General features: G+C 48.7%; 1 protein-coding gene across 1 annotated transcript; it reads left to right on the forward strand.

Moving 5' to 3' along the window:
• The first annotated feature begins 7,176 nt into the window (after positions 1-7,176).
• On the forward strand, positions 7,177-8,627 carry LOC118674222 (interferon lambda-4-like). Its single transcript, XM_036345711.1, has 5 exons — positions 7,177-7,344; positions 7,747-7,818; positions 7,906-8,049; positions 8,279-8,353; positions 8,529-8,627. The coding sequence occupies exons 1-5, from the start codon at positions 7,177-7,179 to the stop codon at positions 8,625-8,627; spliced, it is 558 nt and encodes a 185-aa protein (XP_036201604.1).
• Positions 8,628-14,872: the final 6,245 nt, after the last annotated feature.

Here is a 14,872-nt window from a genome sequence, read left to right on the forward strand (position 1 = left end):
AACTATCCTTTCTCCCTTGAACTGCTTTTGCTTTTCTCAAAGATCAGTCGATTATATTTGTGTGGGTCTACTCCCGGACTCTCCATTCTGTTCCATTGCTTTGTCTCTCCTTTCTCCAATACTGTCTTGATTACTGTAGCTTTACAGTAAGTTTTGACATCAGGTAATATCAGCCCTCCACCTTTGGTCTTATCCTTTAATGTTGTGTTAGTTATTCTGGATTATTTGAATTTCTGTGTAAACTTTCAGTTTGTCAATATCCACAAAATAACTTGCTAGGCTTTTGATTGGATCGCATTGAATCTATAGATTAAATTGGGAAGAAATGACATCTTGACAATATTGAGTCTTCCTATCCATGTACCTGGATGGAATATCTCTATTTTTAGATCTTTGATTACTTTCACAGAGTTTTGTAGTGGTTCTCATCTAGAGTTTGTTCATATTTTGTTAGATTTGTATCTAGGTATTTCACCTTGAAAGGGCAAATGTAAATGGTGTTTGTTATTTCAAATTCAATTTGTTCATTGCTGTTATACAAGCCAGCAACTGACTTTTGTACATTAACATTGTATCCTGCAACTTTGCTATAATCACTTATTGGTTCAGACATCTTCTTAAATGCATAATATTAAATACACAGGACTATGAAAGAGATCATTGCTTAATTAGACCTGCTTTTTGATTTAGCTAAACTTTTTCCAACCCAGTGAAGCACCTCAACTTCTCTTTTGGATAATTGTTAGCAACACAGCAGTAAATAATCAACACGAAGCAGGTTATTAGTGTAGACCATGCAGAGAAAACAAAGGGTGAAATATTTAACTGCAGCAGTGTTTGACTATATTCTGCACAGTGAGAAAACTTGAAGTCATTTTCAAGGTCCACCATTTCTTACTTCTTTTCAGTCAGGTCAAGTTTCTATACTTTCTAAATCTCCATTTTCTGGCTAATGAAAAGAAAGTAGGATTCTATTGAACCTCCTATCTACCTACTCCAGGACTTCTGTGAAGATCAAATGAGATGAGGCACAGGAAAATGCTTCATAGGCATTTGGTTAAAGTGTAAAATGTTTGCACCTGGCTATAAAGCAAGTCGTGTTCCTGGGCTGAAGAAACTCCAAGGAGGCTAGTTGTTAGGGAGAGGAATCCAGGCATTGCTACAGTGATGTCATTACCTGTCATTACCTGGCACACATAGCCACCGTTTCTGGGCTGGGCTGGGCTGTGGGCTGCATTTTGCACCATAGGGTCTCGGCACTGTTGGCTGTAATTTGGTGGGGTGTCTCTCGGGGCGGTGGTGGGGCCTATGTCCCACTTGCGGGAAGCCAAGTGTTGCTTTGTAGGTGCCAAGTTCATGGTGCCGTTTCTCTGTCAATGGCAAGTGTGCATCATGGCAGCTCCTGCGTTAAGTGTCTGCCACTATAAACACTGTTTATGCCACTATAAGTTTATGCCACTATAAACACTTCATTTAGATTATTAGGTGGCCAGTGTGCATCATAGTGACCGGTTGGACAGTCGGACACTTAGCATATTAGCCTTTTATATATATAGATTGTGGTATGTTGCTATTATTGGTTACATTCATAAAGGAAAGAAAGATGAAGTTTCAGGTAGAGGTTAGTGAAGATAAAAATCATCTTTTCCTCATGCAAGTCCACTCTTCCCTGAAATCAATTGCAGAGGTGGTTCATGAACCCCAAGTTTAACTAGACCTATAACAGTTATATAGGATGACCATGGGAAAACCTTTAAGGCATTTTACAGAGTGAAAAAGGTAAGTTGCTGAACAATACACTTGGTGTGACACTACAGGCATTTAGAAAGACTCACACATGCGAAAGCAACTCAATGGAGAAGAGTAGCCTTTACAACAAATGGTGCTAGAGCAGTTGGAAAGCCATAGTCCAAAAAATGAACCTGAATTCAAACCCCAAACCTAAACTAAAAATGACCTCCAAATGGATCATGAACTTAAATGTAAAATATAAAGCTATAATACTTTTATTAAAATCGTGAGAACATTTTCAGGATCTAGGGTTAGGAAAAGGGTTTTCAGACTTGATGCAAAGGGTTCAATCCATTAAACTGAACTCGAACCAAAACTTTGGCTCTGTGTAAGAGGATGGAAAGATGGGCTAAAGACTGTGAGAAAATATTTGCAAACCACCTACCTGACAAACGACTGGTGTCTAGAATAAATTAAAAACTCAGCAGTAAAAAATTAAACAATCCAATTAGAAGATGGACAAAAGACATGAAGACATATTTTACCAAAGAGGTTGCACAGATGGGAAATAGCATGTGAAAAGGTGCTCAATAACATTAGCCATTAGAGGAATGCAAATTAAATCCACAATGAGTTATCATTGCACACCTAGCAATATGGCTAAAATAAAAAATAGTGACATCATCCAATGTTGGTGAGGACGCAGAGAAACTGGATCATTCATACACTATTGAGTGAATATCCCTGGATATTCATTTAGGTTGTTGTGTATATCAATTGTTCATTCCTGTTTCATGGTATAGAAGCACCAGAGTTTGTTTAACCATTCTCTTTCTGAAGGACATTTCTAGGTTTTGGACAATTACTAGTAATGCCACTATAAACACTGCATTTAGATTATTAGGTAATCATAAATTTTTATTTCTCTGCAATAAATGTTCAGGACTGTAACTGTCGGGTTGACTAGCAGTTGCCTGTTTAGTTTTATAAGAAATGGCCAAGCTGGTTTTCAAATTGGCTGTACCCTTTTCACATTCCTACCAGTAAAGCAGGAGTGATCCAGTTCCTAGAGCGTGTTTGAGTTGTACTCATAAGAAGAAAGTTCTCCAGAGCTTTTGTTGTTGTTAAATTCTTTAAAAAATATTTTTATTGTTGAAAGTATTACATATCCCGCCGCCGCCCCCAGCTCCTTTGCCCCCAAACTTCACTACCCTAATGTCTGTGTCCATGGATTATTCATATATGCATACAAGTTCTTTGGTTGATCTCTTCCCACCTCTGCCCACCCATCCCCACCATCCCTCTGAGATTCCATAGTCTGTTTGTTGAAGCAGTTTTTGTAACAGAATAGGCGTCTCTAACAGCAGGTCACAGGAAATCTTTCTATAAGGACAGTATTTGTCTTACCAGTTGGGCTGCTATAACAAAACATCAGAGGCTGGGTGGCTTGTAAACAGCAGAAGCTTATTTCTCAGTTCTGGAGGCCGGGAAGTCTAAGATCAGGGCTCCAACATGGTCAGGGGAGGGCACTCTTACAGGAGGCCAAGTTCTCACATGGTAGAAGGTGCTAGGGAGCTCCATGGTTTCCCTTTTAAAAGAGAACTAATCCCATTCTTGAGGGTTCCACCTCCAGAGTTATCACCTCCTAATAATCCCTCCTACCAATACCTTTATCTTTGCCTGTTAAGACATCAACCTATCAATGGGGAAAACACACAGACCACAGCAGTACAAAAGCCATGAATGACCCAGCTCCTTTTCCAAGGCGCCCTCCTGAATTGCTGTGTTGGCAAAATGGAGAAACATGTTTGGAGAATAACAGACCTTTCAAGACTTTGCTTACTATTTGATTGTGCTCCCAGATGTCCTCCTTTTATTGGTGATTTCATCCCAATATCAAGTAGTGTTTCTCCCTCCAAATGTCACCTCTTTGGTCCAGGCAACAGATCAAGGACTTATAGCAGCTCTTAAGGCCTACTACCTGAGGAGCTTCCCCCAGCTATTGCTGCAACTGAGGCAGACACTGATACAACACCTGTGACTGTATCAAGAACTTTGCTTGGACTTGGGGTGATATCACCAAGGAGTATATGACTGGCATCTGGAAGAAGACACTCAAGAGGTTAGTCCATGACTTCAAAAAATTTGCCAAGGATGACGAGGTTGCAAAAATACACAAGGCTGCAATTAAGATGGCAAACAACCTTAACCTGGGTTGGGGGAGGTTGACATTGAGAGTGATATTGAGGTGGTTCCTAGGAACTGATTAATGAGGAGTTGTTGGAACTGAAACAGGAACTCATGGCTGAAGAAGAGAAAAGGGAACTGCAGGAGAAGAAGATGAAGATGAACCCCCAAAATTCACAGTGAAGGTTTTTTAACAAGCTTTTGCAGAGCTCACAAGCCCCTTAGCAGGTTTAAAAACATGGACCTGAACTCTGAAATGTTTTCATAGAGAGGAATTTTCATGATATATTATCTACTTACAAGCAAATCAATGATGAAAAAAAGAAACAAACCAAGCAAGGCATCATGGACATATTTTTGAAATGACTGACACCTCCTCAAGAAGAGCCTCAGGAAGGTCCTTCAGAAGGTTATTCCAGAAGAAGTCATTGCTCTCAGCCCCGTGTGTATTATTGACCCAGAAGACCTTCCAGTGGGATGAGGTGATATTGATGAGCCTGACTGTAGATGAGGGGTGGAGAACATCACGTTCGAAGGCGGTAGAAGGCCCACGAAATCATTTGGTCTGGCCCTGCCAAGGCATTAGGAATTAGTTCATTAAATATTAGACCAAATATAGCAGGTAACTTTTAAGTTGATAATTTTGAATGGCCCGAGAATGATGTTATAAATAAACAAATGACTGTTGGCAGGAAAAAGGTTCCCTACCCCTAATGTAGACCTAGGGTAATGTGTGCATTTTGTTTTAGTTTTTAACAAGAACATTTAAAAAGTAAAGAAAACAAATAAACAGAAAAAACTTACAGAATAAGGATATAAAAAAGAACATATTTTTGTACAGATATACAATGTGTGTTTTAAGCTAAGTGTTGTTAAAAAGACTAGAAAAGTTAAAGTTCTTTTTAAAAGTTTATAAACTAAAAGTTACAGTAAACTAAGGTTAATTTATTATTGAAGAAAAATGAATTTAGTGTAGCCTGAGTGTGCAGTGTTTGTGAAGTCTACAGTAGTGGACAGCAATGTCCTAGGCCAGTGGTCGGCAAACTGCTGCTCGCGAGCCACATGCGGCTCTTTGGCCCCTTGAGTGTGGCTCTTCCACAAAATACCGCGTGCGGGTGCACATGTACAGTGTGATTGAAACTTTGTGGCCCATGCGCAGAAGTCGGTATTTTGTGGAAGAGCCATACTCAAGGGGCCAAAGAACCGCATGTGGCTCATGAGCCGCAGTTTGCCGACCACTGTCCTGGGCCTTACATTCGCTCACCACTCACTCACTGACTCCCCCAGGGCAATCTCTTGAGTGTCTTCTTCCAGATGCCAGTCATATACTCCTTGGTGATATCATCCCAAGTCCAAGCAAAATTCTTGATACAGTCACAGGTGTTGTATCAGTGTCTGCCTCAGTTACAGCAATAGCCTGGGCAAAGCTCCTCAGGTAGTAGGCTTTAAGAGCTGCTATAAGTCCTTGATCTGTTGCCTGGACCAAAGAGGTGACATTTGGAGGGAGAAACACTACTTGATATTGGGCTGAATCACCAATAAAAGGAGGAGGTCTGGGAGCACAATCAAATAGTAAGCAAAGTCTTGAAAGATCTGTTATTCTCCAAACATACTTCTCCATTTTGCCAATACATCAAGACCTTCAAGTTCCACTCATGGTAAGTCCCCTATACAGGTGAACCAACTTTTATCTTTTTATACCATATTCTTACTGTACCTTTCCTAGGTTTAGAAAACATAAAAAACCATTGTGTTTTAATTGCTACAATATTGGGTACAGTAATATGCTATACAGGTTTGTAGCCAAGGCTCAATAGGCTACCATACAGCCTAGGCTGCACCATCTAAGTGTGTGTAGGGACACTCTACAATGCTCGCACATGATGGAATCACCTAACGATGTGTCCCTATGGTAAGAAATTAACTAGTAAAGTAAGAAATAGCCTATCTAATAAAGAGGGAATACGCTAATTGATCCTCACACCGTTGGAAAAGATGGCGGCACCCACAGCCAACAAGAAGGGAATATGCTAATGGACTGTCCCGCCCTCAAAGATGGCAGTGCCCACAGCCCCAAGACGGCAGCGCCCAGTCCCCTCAGCCCCGCTGGGGCAGCAGGTGTCCGGCAAGGCTGGGCCCACCACCTGGCAGGCCCGGTTACTTCACGTGCCTGCCTCTGGAGACCCCAAGTCCCCTCAGCCCCTCAGCTGCCCAGGGCCGGCCTGAGGTGCAGGCAAGTCTCAATGGCAGCTTTCCAGCTGCCCAGGGCTGTCCAAGATGCAGGCAATCCTCAGGTGGGGCTGCCCAGCTGCCCAGGGCTGCCCGAGGCTCAGGTAACCAGGGCCAGCCGAGGCTTGCGTTGCCGGCAGTGACAGCAGCAGAGGTGTGATGGGGCATCACCTTCCCCTGATTGCCGGGTCGCCTCCCACCCTTGAGGGCTCCCGCACTGTGAGAGAGGGCAGGTCGGGCTGAGGGACCCTCCTCCAGTGCACGAATTTTCATGCAGCAGGCCTCTAGTAATTTAATAACAGACAATGGACATCAAAGAGAGTGTTTGTCAAAAACCTAGACGAGGAAATGCCAGCAAGAACAGAAGGGGGATAATCATGCTGATATAGAAAACAGAAAGAGACAGGCAGAGACGTAATGAAAGGGAGAAGCTGGAAACTCCCAGTACAAACTCCAGGCAGATCCTTCTACCAGCACCTCTGCCAAGGTGCCTTGGAAGATAAGGAAATGGTGTATTTTTGGTTAATTCCTAGAGTGCAAAAGAAAAACCAATACAGGCCGAGAAGACAAACAAATGTCCAGAAAAAAAGAAACAAGAGTTGCATAAGTCTGGTGAGGGCAGAGCCATTGCTGGCACCCTGGGACAGGCAGGCAAAGTCCTCAGGCCTAAGCCAGCATCCCAGTGGGCCAGCGTCCAGCGCTGATGTTCCGAAAACTTAACCTGAACGGGGAAGCCCAGCGGCTCACCATTCCTCAGTCAGGAGCATAAAAGCGGCCATGGAGGTGCAGACACCACTGTCAAAGGTTGACAACACTCTGGACAGCTGGCAGGGGACAGAGGAAGGCAAGCCCAGCTCCAGCACGGAGGGCACATTGCAGGTGAGCAGTGAGGGGAGAGAGCCTGAGGGTAGGAGGGGTCGTAGCCACCCCCTTACATCGGTCCCCCTGCCAGTCTAACAGGAGGCAGGGGCTGGACCCGGGGCCTTCCCTCGGACTGGCCGACGTCCCTGGCTTTGTGCAGGAGCAGAGATGAGGCCCAGTGGTGCAGCCGCGGTGTCCATGGGGCTGTGGGTCTTGGTGACAGTGAAAGTGGTGGCGGACCCCGCTGTGACCGAACCCAGGCGCTGCTCCCTCTCTCACTACCGTTGGTTGGATCCCAGGGCGCTGGAGGCGGTCAAGGCGCTGAGGGACCACTACGTGAGTGATGCCCAGACCCCCAGTCCCAGGGGACGCTGGTCCCACCGGGGTCGGATCCTGGTCCCTATCACGAGGGCCCTGGCATCCTAGGGTCACACAGGCGCATCTCGGATCTCAGGTCTGAATTCTGACCAGCTGCATCCTAAGCACAGAGAGCACCTTGGTGCCAATCACAAAAGGGCGCCCCCGGGCGGACCCGGCTCACGTCGGGGTGCAGCGTCCGCAAGGGGTGCATTTCATTCCCCTTTCCCGTTCTCGTCCTCGGGGAGCTCTGAGGCTCCGTGCACAGTACGCACGACCATCCCGCACCACAGTCGGGTCACAGGCATGAATCCCCGACTTCCCCGCACTTCAGGGCTCAGGCGAGGGGCGCAGCCTCAGCCCCACCATTGTCCCGCCCAGGAGGAAGAGATGCTGAGCTGGAGGCCGCGGAACTGCTCCTTCCGCCCACGGAGGGTTCCCCCGCTGCCCTGGGTGAGGCCCGCGGGTCGGCGTGGGGTGGGGTTTGGGGGGGCACAGGGCGGCGGTCGCGGCGCCTCTAACTCCGCCAAGTCCCCGCAGTCGTGCGCACGGCTCCGCCTGGTGGCCCGGGGCCTCTCGGACGCCCAGGCCGTGCTGAGCAGCCTGCCCAGCCCCGAGCTGTTTCCAGGCGTCGCCCCAACCCTGGAGCTGCTGGCGTCCGCGAGGAGGGACGTGGTGGCCTGCGTGAGTGCCCCCCGCGCCCGGCTCCTGCACCCCGCACCCGCCTGCTCTGCGCTCTCCGGCCCCTCAGCTAGGTCGCCCGGGTCCCATCTGTCTCGCGGAGCCCCAACCGGTCCACACACAATTCGCGTCCCGCTGGTGTCCGCAGGGCTGGGCTGGGAGGCTCGTGGGCTGAGTCGGTGGGAGACTGGGTCCCTTCGCCGCCTTGGTTTACCTCCTGTGCCCCCTCCAGCTCGAGCTGGTGCGGCCAGGTTCCTCAAGGAAGTCCCCGCGGGCACCCAGGAGGCGTCCCCAAAGGCGGAGAGCTGTGAGTGGCGCGGGAGCGGAGCCGGTAGCCCGCAGGGGTGGGGCTGGGTGCGGGGGTGCGGTGGGGGCGGGGGGAGCGGTGGGGGGTCACGTGTGGTGGAGCGGCCAGGAACCGAGGGTCCCTCGATGAGGAAATCGCTGCCTCAGCCCCGCTTCGCTTCCTTCCCGGGTTCCAGGACTCGCCTCGGTGCCATGAAGCCACCATCATCTTCAACCTCCTGCGCCTGCTCACGTGGGACCTGAAGCTGGCGGCGCTCTCAGGGCCTTGCCTCTGACCCGAGTGCGAGGCGGGACCCGCGGCTCTGCAGGCGGGCGGCTTAGGTCGGGGCTCTGTGCTGCCCGCTGGTCCAGGCAGGTCTCCAGCCAGTGGGCGCCCGCGCTCAGGAGACTCTGCCGCCGCCGCTGGCCTCCCCTCGATGGCTGCGCTGAGCGCACCGTGAAGTGCGGGGACATTTCCGGAGAGGACAGCGCGTCCCCTGGGAGCAGGGACATGTCTGTGGAAGGCATTGCCCGAAGACCCGCCAGGGGCCTTGTGTGGCAGGAAGAGACTTGAGTCCTGAGTCCACAGGGGACGCTGACCCCACGTACCATGGGTGAGGCTCTATTTCTCTGGGTACCAGCAGCCCAGGACCGAGTCTCCATGACAGTTCCCACGCCCTGATTTGAGCCTTCAGCGTCTCCTATGAGATTCTATGAATCTGTGACTCCTGCAGCTCTCCAGTGGAGAGGCCTGGTCCCTCAGGGATGAGGCAGTGACAGCGCCCGAAGTCCTTAGGTGACTGCAGAATTTTGGATTCTGTCACCCGTGTGTCCTTTGTATTTGTGAAATCCCTGAGTAATGGGCGACTCTGTCTTTCATTATTAAATATTCTTGCATTTACACTGGTTGTTCCCCGGTGATCACTCTGAGCGGCAATTTCAGTTAAAACTCCTCAGCCAGGGCAATCAGGTGACTTCAGTGCAACTCTGACCCTGCCACTTAATCATGGTGTGACTGCGCAAATTCTGTGGCCTCAGTTTCCTCATCTATACCGTGGCATTATCATCCTTCCTTTGCGGACAAGTCGTGTACATTGAAGTAGCATTTATTCAGCTTCCAGTGGAGGCCATAGGATGGTCTCTATTAAATAACCACACACACCTCAATACACAAGTGATTGCACTTCTTTATTTGTCCAAGCCTGTGGGCTGGATAGCTTTGCTGCCAACTGCAGGGCTCCTTGTCAAGGTCACACAGCAGGTGAGGATAGAGCCAGATTTGAATCCCAAACCCTTCAGCTCCATGGTTCATGCTCTTTAAAATATATATATAATCCCTAGCCTGCTTGGCTCACTGGATTGAGCATTGGCCTGCAGACTGAGGGGTCCTGGGTTCAATTCTGGTAAAGCGCACATGCCCAGATTGGGGGCTTGATCCCCAGTGGGGGGGGGGGGTGCAGGAGGCAGCCAATCAATGTTTCTCTCTCATTGATGTTTCTAGCTCTATTTCTCTCTCTGAAATTAATATAAATATTCTAGTATATAAAAATAAAATATTTTTAATTGATTTGAGAGAGAGGAAGGCAGAAAGATAGAAGCATCTGTGGTGAGAAAGAATCATTGACCGGCTGCCTCCTGCACAACCCCTACTGGGGACTGAACACATAATCTGGGTATATGCCCTGACCAGGGATCCAACCCTGACCTCCTGGTTAATAGGTGGATATCAACCACTGAGCTACACAGGCCGGGTCGGAGACTATTTTTAAAGTATGTCACAACACTAAGCTTCTCGCTCACTCTATCAATGTTTCTTTTTTTTAATTAAATCTTTATTGTTCAGATTATTACATTAGTTACTCTTTTTTCCCACCATAACTCCCCTCCACCCAGTTCCCACCCCACCCTCTGCCCTCACTCCCCACCCACTGTCCTCATCCATAGGCGCACGATTATTGTCCAATCTCTTCCCTCACCCCACACCCCTTCCCCCCCCCAAGAATAGTCCATTCCCTTTCTTTGTCCCTGATTCTATTACAATCGCTAGTTCATATTGTTCATCAGATTATTTATTCCCTTGATTTTTAGATTCACTTGTTAATAGATGTGTATTTGTTGTTCATAATTTGTATCTTTACCTTTTTCTTCTTCTTCCTCTTCTTAAAGGATACCTTTCAGCATTTCATATAATACTGGTTTGGTGGTAATGAACTCCTTTAGCTTTTTCTTATCTGTGAAGCTCTTTATCTGGCCTTCACTTCTGAATGATAGTTTTGCTGGATAAAGTAGTCTTGGTTGTAGGTTCTTGGTATTCATCACTTTGAATATTTCTTGCCACTCCCTTCTGGCCTGCAAAGTTTCTGTTGAGAAATCAGCTGACAGTCGTATGGGTACTTCCTTGTAGGTAACTGACTGTCTTTCTCTTGCCGCTTTTAAGATTCTCTCTTTGTCTTTTGCTCTTGGCATTTTAATTATGATGTGTCTTGGTGTGGTCCTCTTTGGATTCCTTTTGTTTGGGGTTCTCTGTGTTTCCTGGACTTGTAAGTCTATTTCTTTCACCAGGTAGGGGAAGTTTTCTGTCATTATTTCTTCAAAGAGGTTTTCAATATCTTGCTCTCTCTCTTCTTCTGGCACCCCTATAATTCGGATGTTGGTACGCTTGAAGCTGTCCCAGAGGCTCCTTACACTATCTTCGTATTTTTGGATTCTTTTTTCATTTTGCTTTTCCAGTTGGGTGTTTTTTGTTTCTTCGTATTTCAAATCTTTGACTTGATTCTTGCGATCCTCTGGTCTGTTGTTGGGAGTCTGTATAATGTTCTTTATTTCAGTCAGTGTATGCTTAATTTCTAGTTGGTCCTTTATCACAACATCGAGGGTCTCTTTAGATTTCTTGAGGATCTCACTACATTTATCGGCGGTCTCACCAGTCTTCTTGAAGATCTCACTATATTTATCGGTGGTCTCACCAGTCTTTTCGAGGGCCTTATTAAGTTTATCGGCGGCTTCTAGACAGTTCTTTAAAGACCTTAAAAGTGTGGTTTTGAAATCTATATCCAGCAGTTTGCTTTCCTCCCATTCTGTCGTTTGTGTCCTGTTTCTTTGTCTCCGCATTTTTTATGTTTCGCTGTGTCGATAGAGTGCCTTTCTGTGCTAAGTGTCCCAATTACCTGAGGTAGGCACTCTTGGTGCACCCCCTTGTGGGCTTTGTGCACAGTCTTGTTGTAATTAAGCCTTGATTGTTGTAGGTATCACTGTGAGGAATTGACCTCCAGGCCAATTGGCTGTGAGAATCAGCTGTGTCTGCAGTGGGAGAACTTCTGTGCTGGAGACACCCCTCTGGGGGTAGACTTGCTTCGATGGGGCTTTGGTGCTCACTGAGTCTTCCCCCTGAGTTTGTCTATTATGGTTCCATGGAGCTGCAAACTGGATGGTCCCACTCTGACCTCTGGGCTTCCTGGCTCCTGGATCTCTAGGGAGGTGCTAATCTAGCCTTTGCCTGAGGCTATCCAGCAAAAGTCTCCCTGCAGGGCTTGGGCGGGGCAGGTCCCACGGGATCAACAGGGCGGGGTTAGCAATTATGGCTGCTCTCAGTCTTGCCCTCAGAGGCTCTGCTTCTCAGTGTCCCAGTAATTGCTGCAAGCCGCACGGAGAGAAAGCTGCCCTAGGATTCTGAGCGATGCCAGACAGTCCCGCTTCTCACGTATGAGTCTGGGTCCCTAGAGACTCACCCGGAGCTGGAGCTCAGAGCCTGAGACTCCCTCCCGATTGAAAACAACAACCACGCCCTCAGCCGCCAGCCCGCTCCGCATGCACTCCGCACCTTAGTATTTTACTTCAGCACTGCGCCTCCTCTGAGTCTTGGTATGTTTTTCTCTTTCCTCCTTGTTGTAGAACTTCCACTCAGCTAGCCTTCCTGTGGTTCTGGATGATGTCCATTCCGTCTTTTAGTTGTATTTTTGAAGTGGTTGTTCGAGGCAGCAAACTCTGGTGTTTACCTATGCCGCCATCTTGGTTTCTCCCCAATGTTTCTTATGTTTAAAACTAGAGGCCTGGTGCATGAATTCATGCACAGTGGGATCCCTAGGCTTGGCCATCGATCACGGCTGATCAGGGACGTCTTGCCCAGTCCCGGGATAGGGGCCTGCTTGCCAGGGGAAGGGACAGGCGGAGGGACCATGGGAGGTTGGCCAGCTGCGGGGAGGGACCAGGTGAGGTTGGTCAGCCCTGGGAGGTTGGCTGTGGGAGCTTATTGACCACCAGGGGACAGTTCCTGCATTGAGCATCTGTCCCCTGGTGGTTAGTATGCATCATAGCAACTGGTCAACCGGTCGTTTTGATCGTTCTGGTCCTTCGGTCGTAAAGTTTGTTTAGGCTTTTATCCTATACTAGAAGCCTGGTACATGAAATTCGTGCACAGTGGTGGGTCCCCTCAGCCCAGTCTGAACCTTCTCCAATCCGGGACCCCTTGGGGGATGTCCAACAGCCAGCAGTTGGATATTCCTCTCACAATCCGGGACTGCTGGCTCCTAACTGCTTGCCTGCCTGCCTGCCTGCCTGCCTGATCACCCCTAACTGGCCCCTCTGCCAGCCTGATCACCCTTAACCACCTCTGCCTGTCAGCCTGGTCGCCCTCAAATGTCCCTCCACGCCAACTTAGTTGCCCCCAACTGCCCCTCCTGCCAGCCTGGTCACCCCTAACAGCCTCCCTTCTGCCAGCATGGTTGCCCCTTACTGTCCCCCCCGCTGGCCTGGTCGCCACCACCTTCCCCCCTGCCAGCCTGTTCGCCCCTCACTGCCACCTCTGCTTGCGTGGTTGCCCACACAGCCTGTTGCTCAGTCGTTTGGTCATCCCTCACTAACCCCCTGCTGGCCTGGTCTCCCCACTCAGCCTGTTTGGTCGTCTGTTCGGTTGCTATGGCCCCTGACTCTCTCTCTCTCTCTCTCTCTCTCTCTCTCTCTCTCTCTCTCTCTCTCTATATATATATATATATATATATTAAAAGCCTAATATGCAAATCCTCACCTAGACTGAGAGTTCCACTGGGAGTTCGACCAGGGGGCAGGGCTGGCCAACTGCCTTTGGCCCCTTCCCCTGGCCAGCCCTGACCCCATTTAGCCCCCACCACCCAGATTGGGGCCAGATGGCCGGACCCCGCTCATGCACAAATTCATGCACCAGGCCTCTAGAATATGTAGATGTAGGCATACTACACTGTGCCCCAGATGTTATCATGGGTTCAATACTCATTGTGGTGAAGACTTTGTGATGGGGTGAAGAATAAAGTACTCACAGATCAGGAGTAGGGGGTATCTCTTTTTCCTTTCAGATCTTCACATAGCTCACTCCCTCACTTCTCACTTTATGTTTTTGCTCAAATGTGACTTTTTTGGCCTCGTTCAGTGCAGCCCCTCCTACATTCTGCTGTCACCTCACTTTTGTGCTTTCATTTTCTGTTACCTGATGTAATATACACTGAGTGCTTAGCCCTCCCCTACTCTCCTCTAGTAAAAACGTCCATGAGCCCTGGCTGGTGTGACTCAGGGTTGGAGTGTCCTCCCCTGTGAAAGGTCACTGGTTCAATTCCTGGTCAGAGCATATGCCCAGGTTTTGGGTTCTGTTCCCAGTGGGGATACGTGCAGAAGGCCACCGATCAATGGTTCACTCTCATATACATGTTTCACGCTCACATTGGTGTCTCTCTCTCTCTCTCTCCCTCTCCCTCTCTAAAGATCAATACAGTAAAGTTGTTGTTTTTTTAAAAAGCTCCAACAAGTTTTGTTTTATAGGATTTCTTTCCAATGCTCTGATCTGGCACCTTGAGCAGAACCTGAAACAAAGTAGGGGCTGAGTCATACTTAATGAATGAATGAAGGCATTTGTCACACTGACAGGATCCCTTGAAGCCCTTGGCTACACCCGGATTCCATAGCAGAGACTCCTATCCCTGGGTCCCTCTGTGTCTGGACAATTAAAGATGTTTGTTTGTCAAGCTCCTCTCCTCCCCTTCTTTCACAGCCCCTGGTGGGGGAAGGGAGGGAAGAGCTGATCTCTTCTCTTAATTCTGGGCTGCTTTATGTTGCTGACTTACCCATCCGCCCCCCCCCGCCCCCCCCGCCCCCCCCCCCTCCACAGCCTTCTCCCTTTGTCTTCTCCCCTCCCCTGACAGCCTCCCTGTTGGAAGTTCCAGGGTCTTGGTGGCAATAGCCCTGAAGGTGCTTTCCTCCTCCTCTCCCTGCACGGGGGTGTCCTGCAGAAAGGCAACCCCTCTTTGTGGGGCTGAGGCTGCCCTTATCCTGAGATTCCTCTTGGGACCTCACCTTCTGTAGGTGAGCCTGAGTGTGTGTCACTTTCTGTTTCCGCTCCAGCTGCTTACTTGGCTCAAGGCCCTGCCCAGCACGGGCTGCCCCAGCCTGGAGCCTCCCCTAGTGCCAGGTGTGTTTTCATTTTTCCTTCAGCTGGGATTGCCCGCCTGTGCAGGCTAAAAGCTGCACCATGGAGCTCAGTGAGGAATTGCATCACTGCCTAACTGGAAGTTCGGGC

Source organism: Myotis myotis, unplaced genomic scaffold (assembly GCF_014108235.1).
Source record: "Myotis myotis isolate mMyoMyo1 unplaced genomic scaffold, mMyoMyo1.p scaffold_m19_p_19, whole genome shotgun sequence".
Lineage (NCBI taxonomy): Eukaryota > Metazoa > Chordata > Mammalia > Chiroptera > Vespertilionidae > Myotis > Myotis myotis.

Excerpts from the sequence above, each read along its gene's own strand:
- LOC118674222 (XM_036345711.1), top strand. The coding sequence starts at position 7,177 with ATGAGGCCCAGTGGTGCAGCCGCGGTGTCCATGGGGCTGTGGGTCTTG. Across the intron at positions 8,050-8,278 it reads GGAGGGACGTGGTGGCCTGC|CTCGAGCTGGTGCGGCCAGG; the intron begins GTGAGTGCCCCC and ends TGCCCCCTCCAG. Across the intron at positions 8,354-8,528 it reads GTCCCCAAAGGCGGAGAGCT|GACTCGCCTCGGTGCCATGA; the intron begins GTGAGTGGCGCG and ends CCCGGGTTCCAG.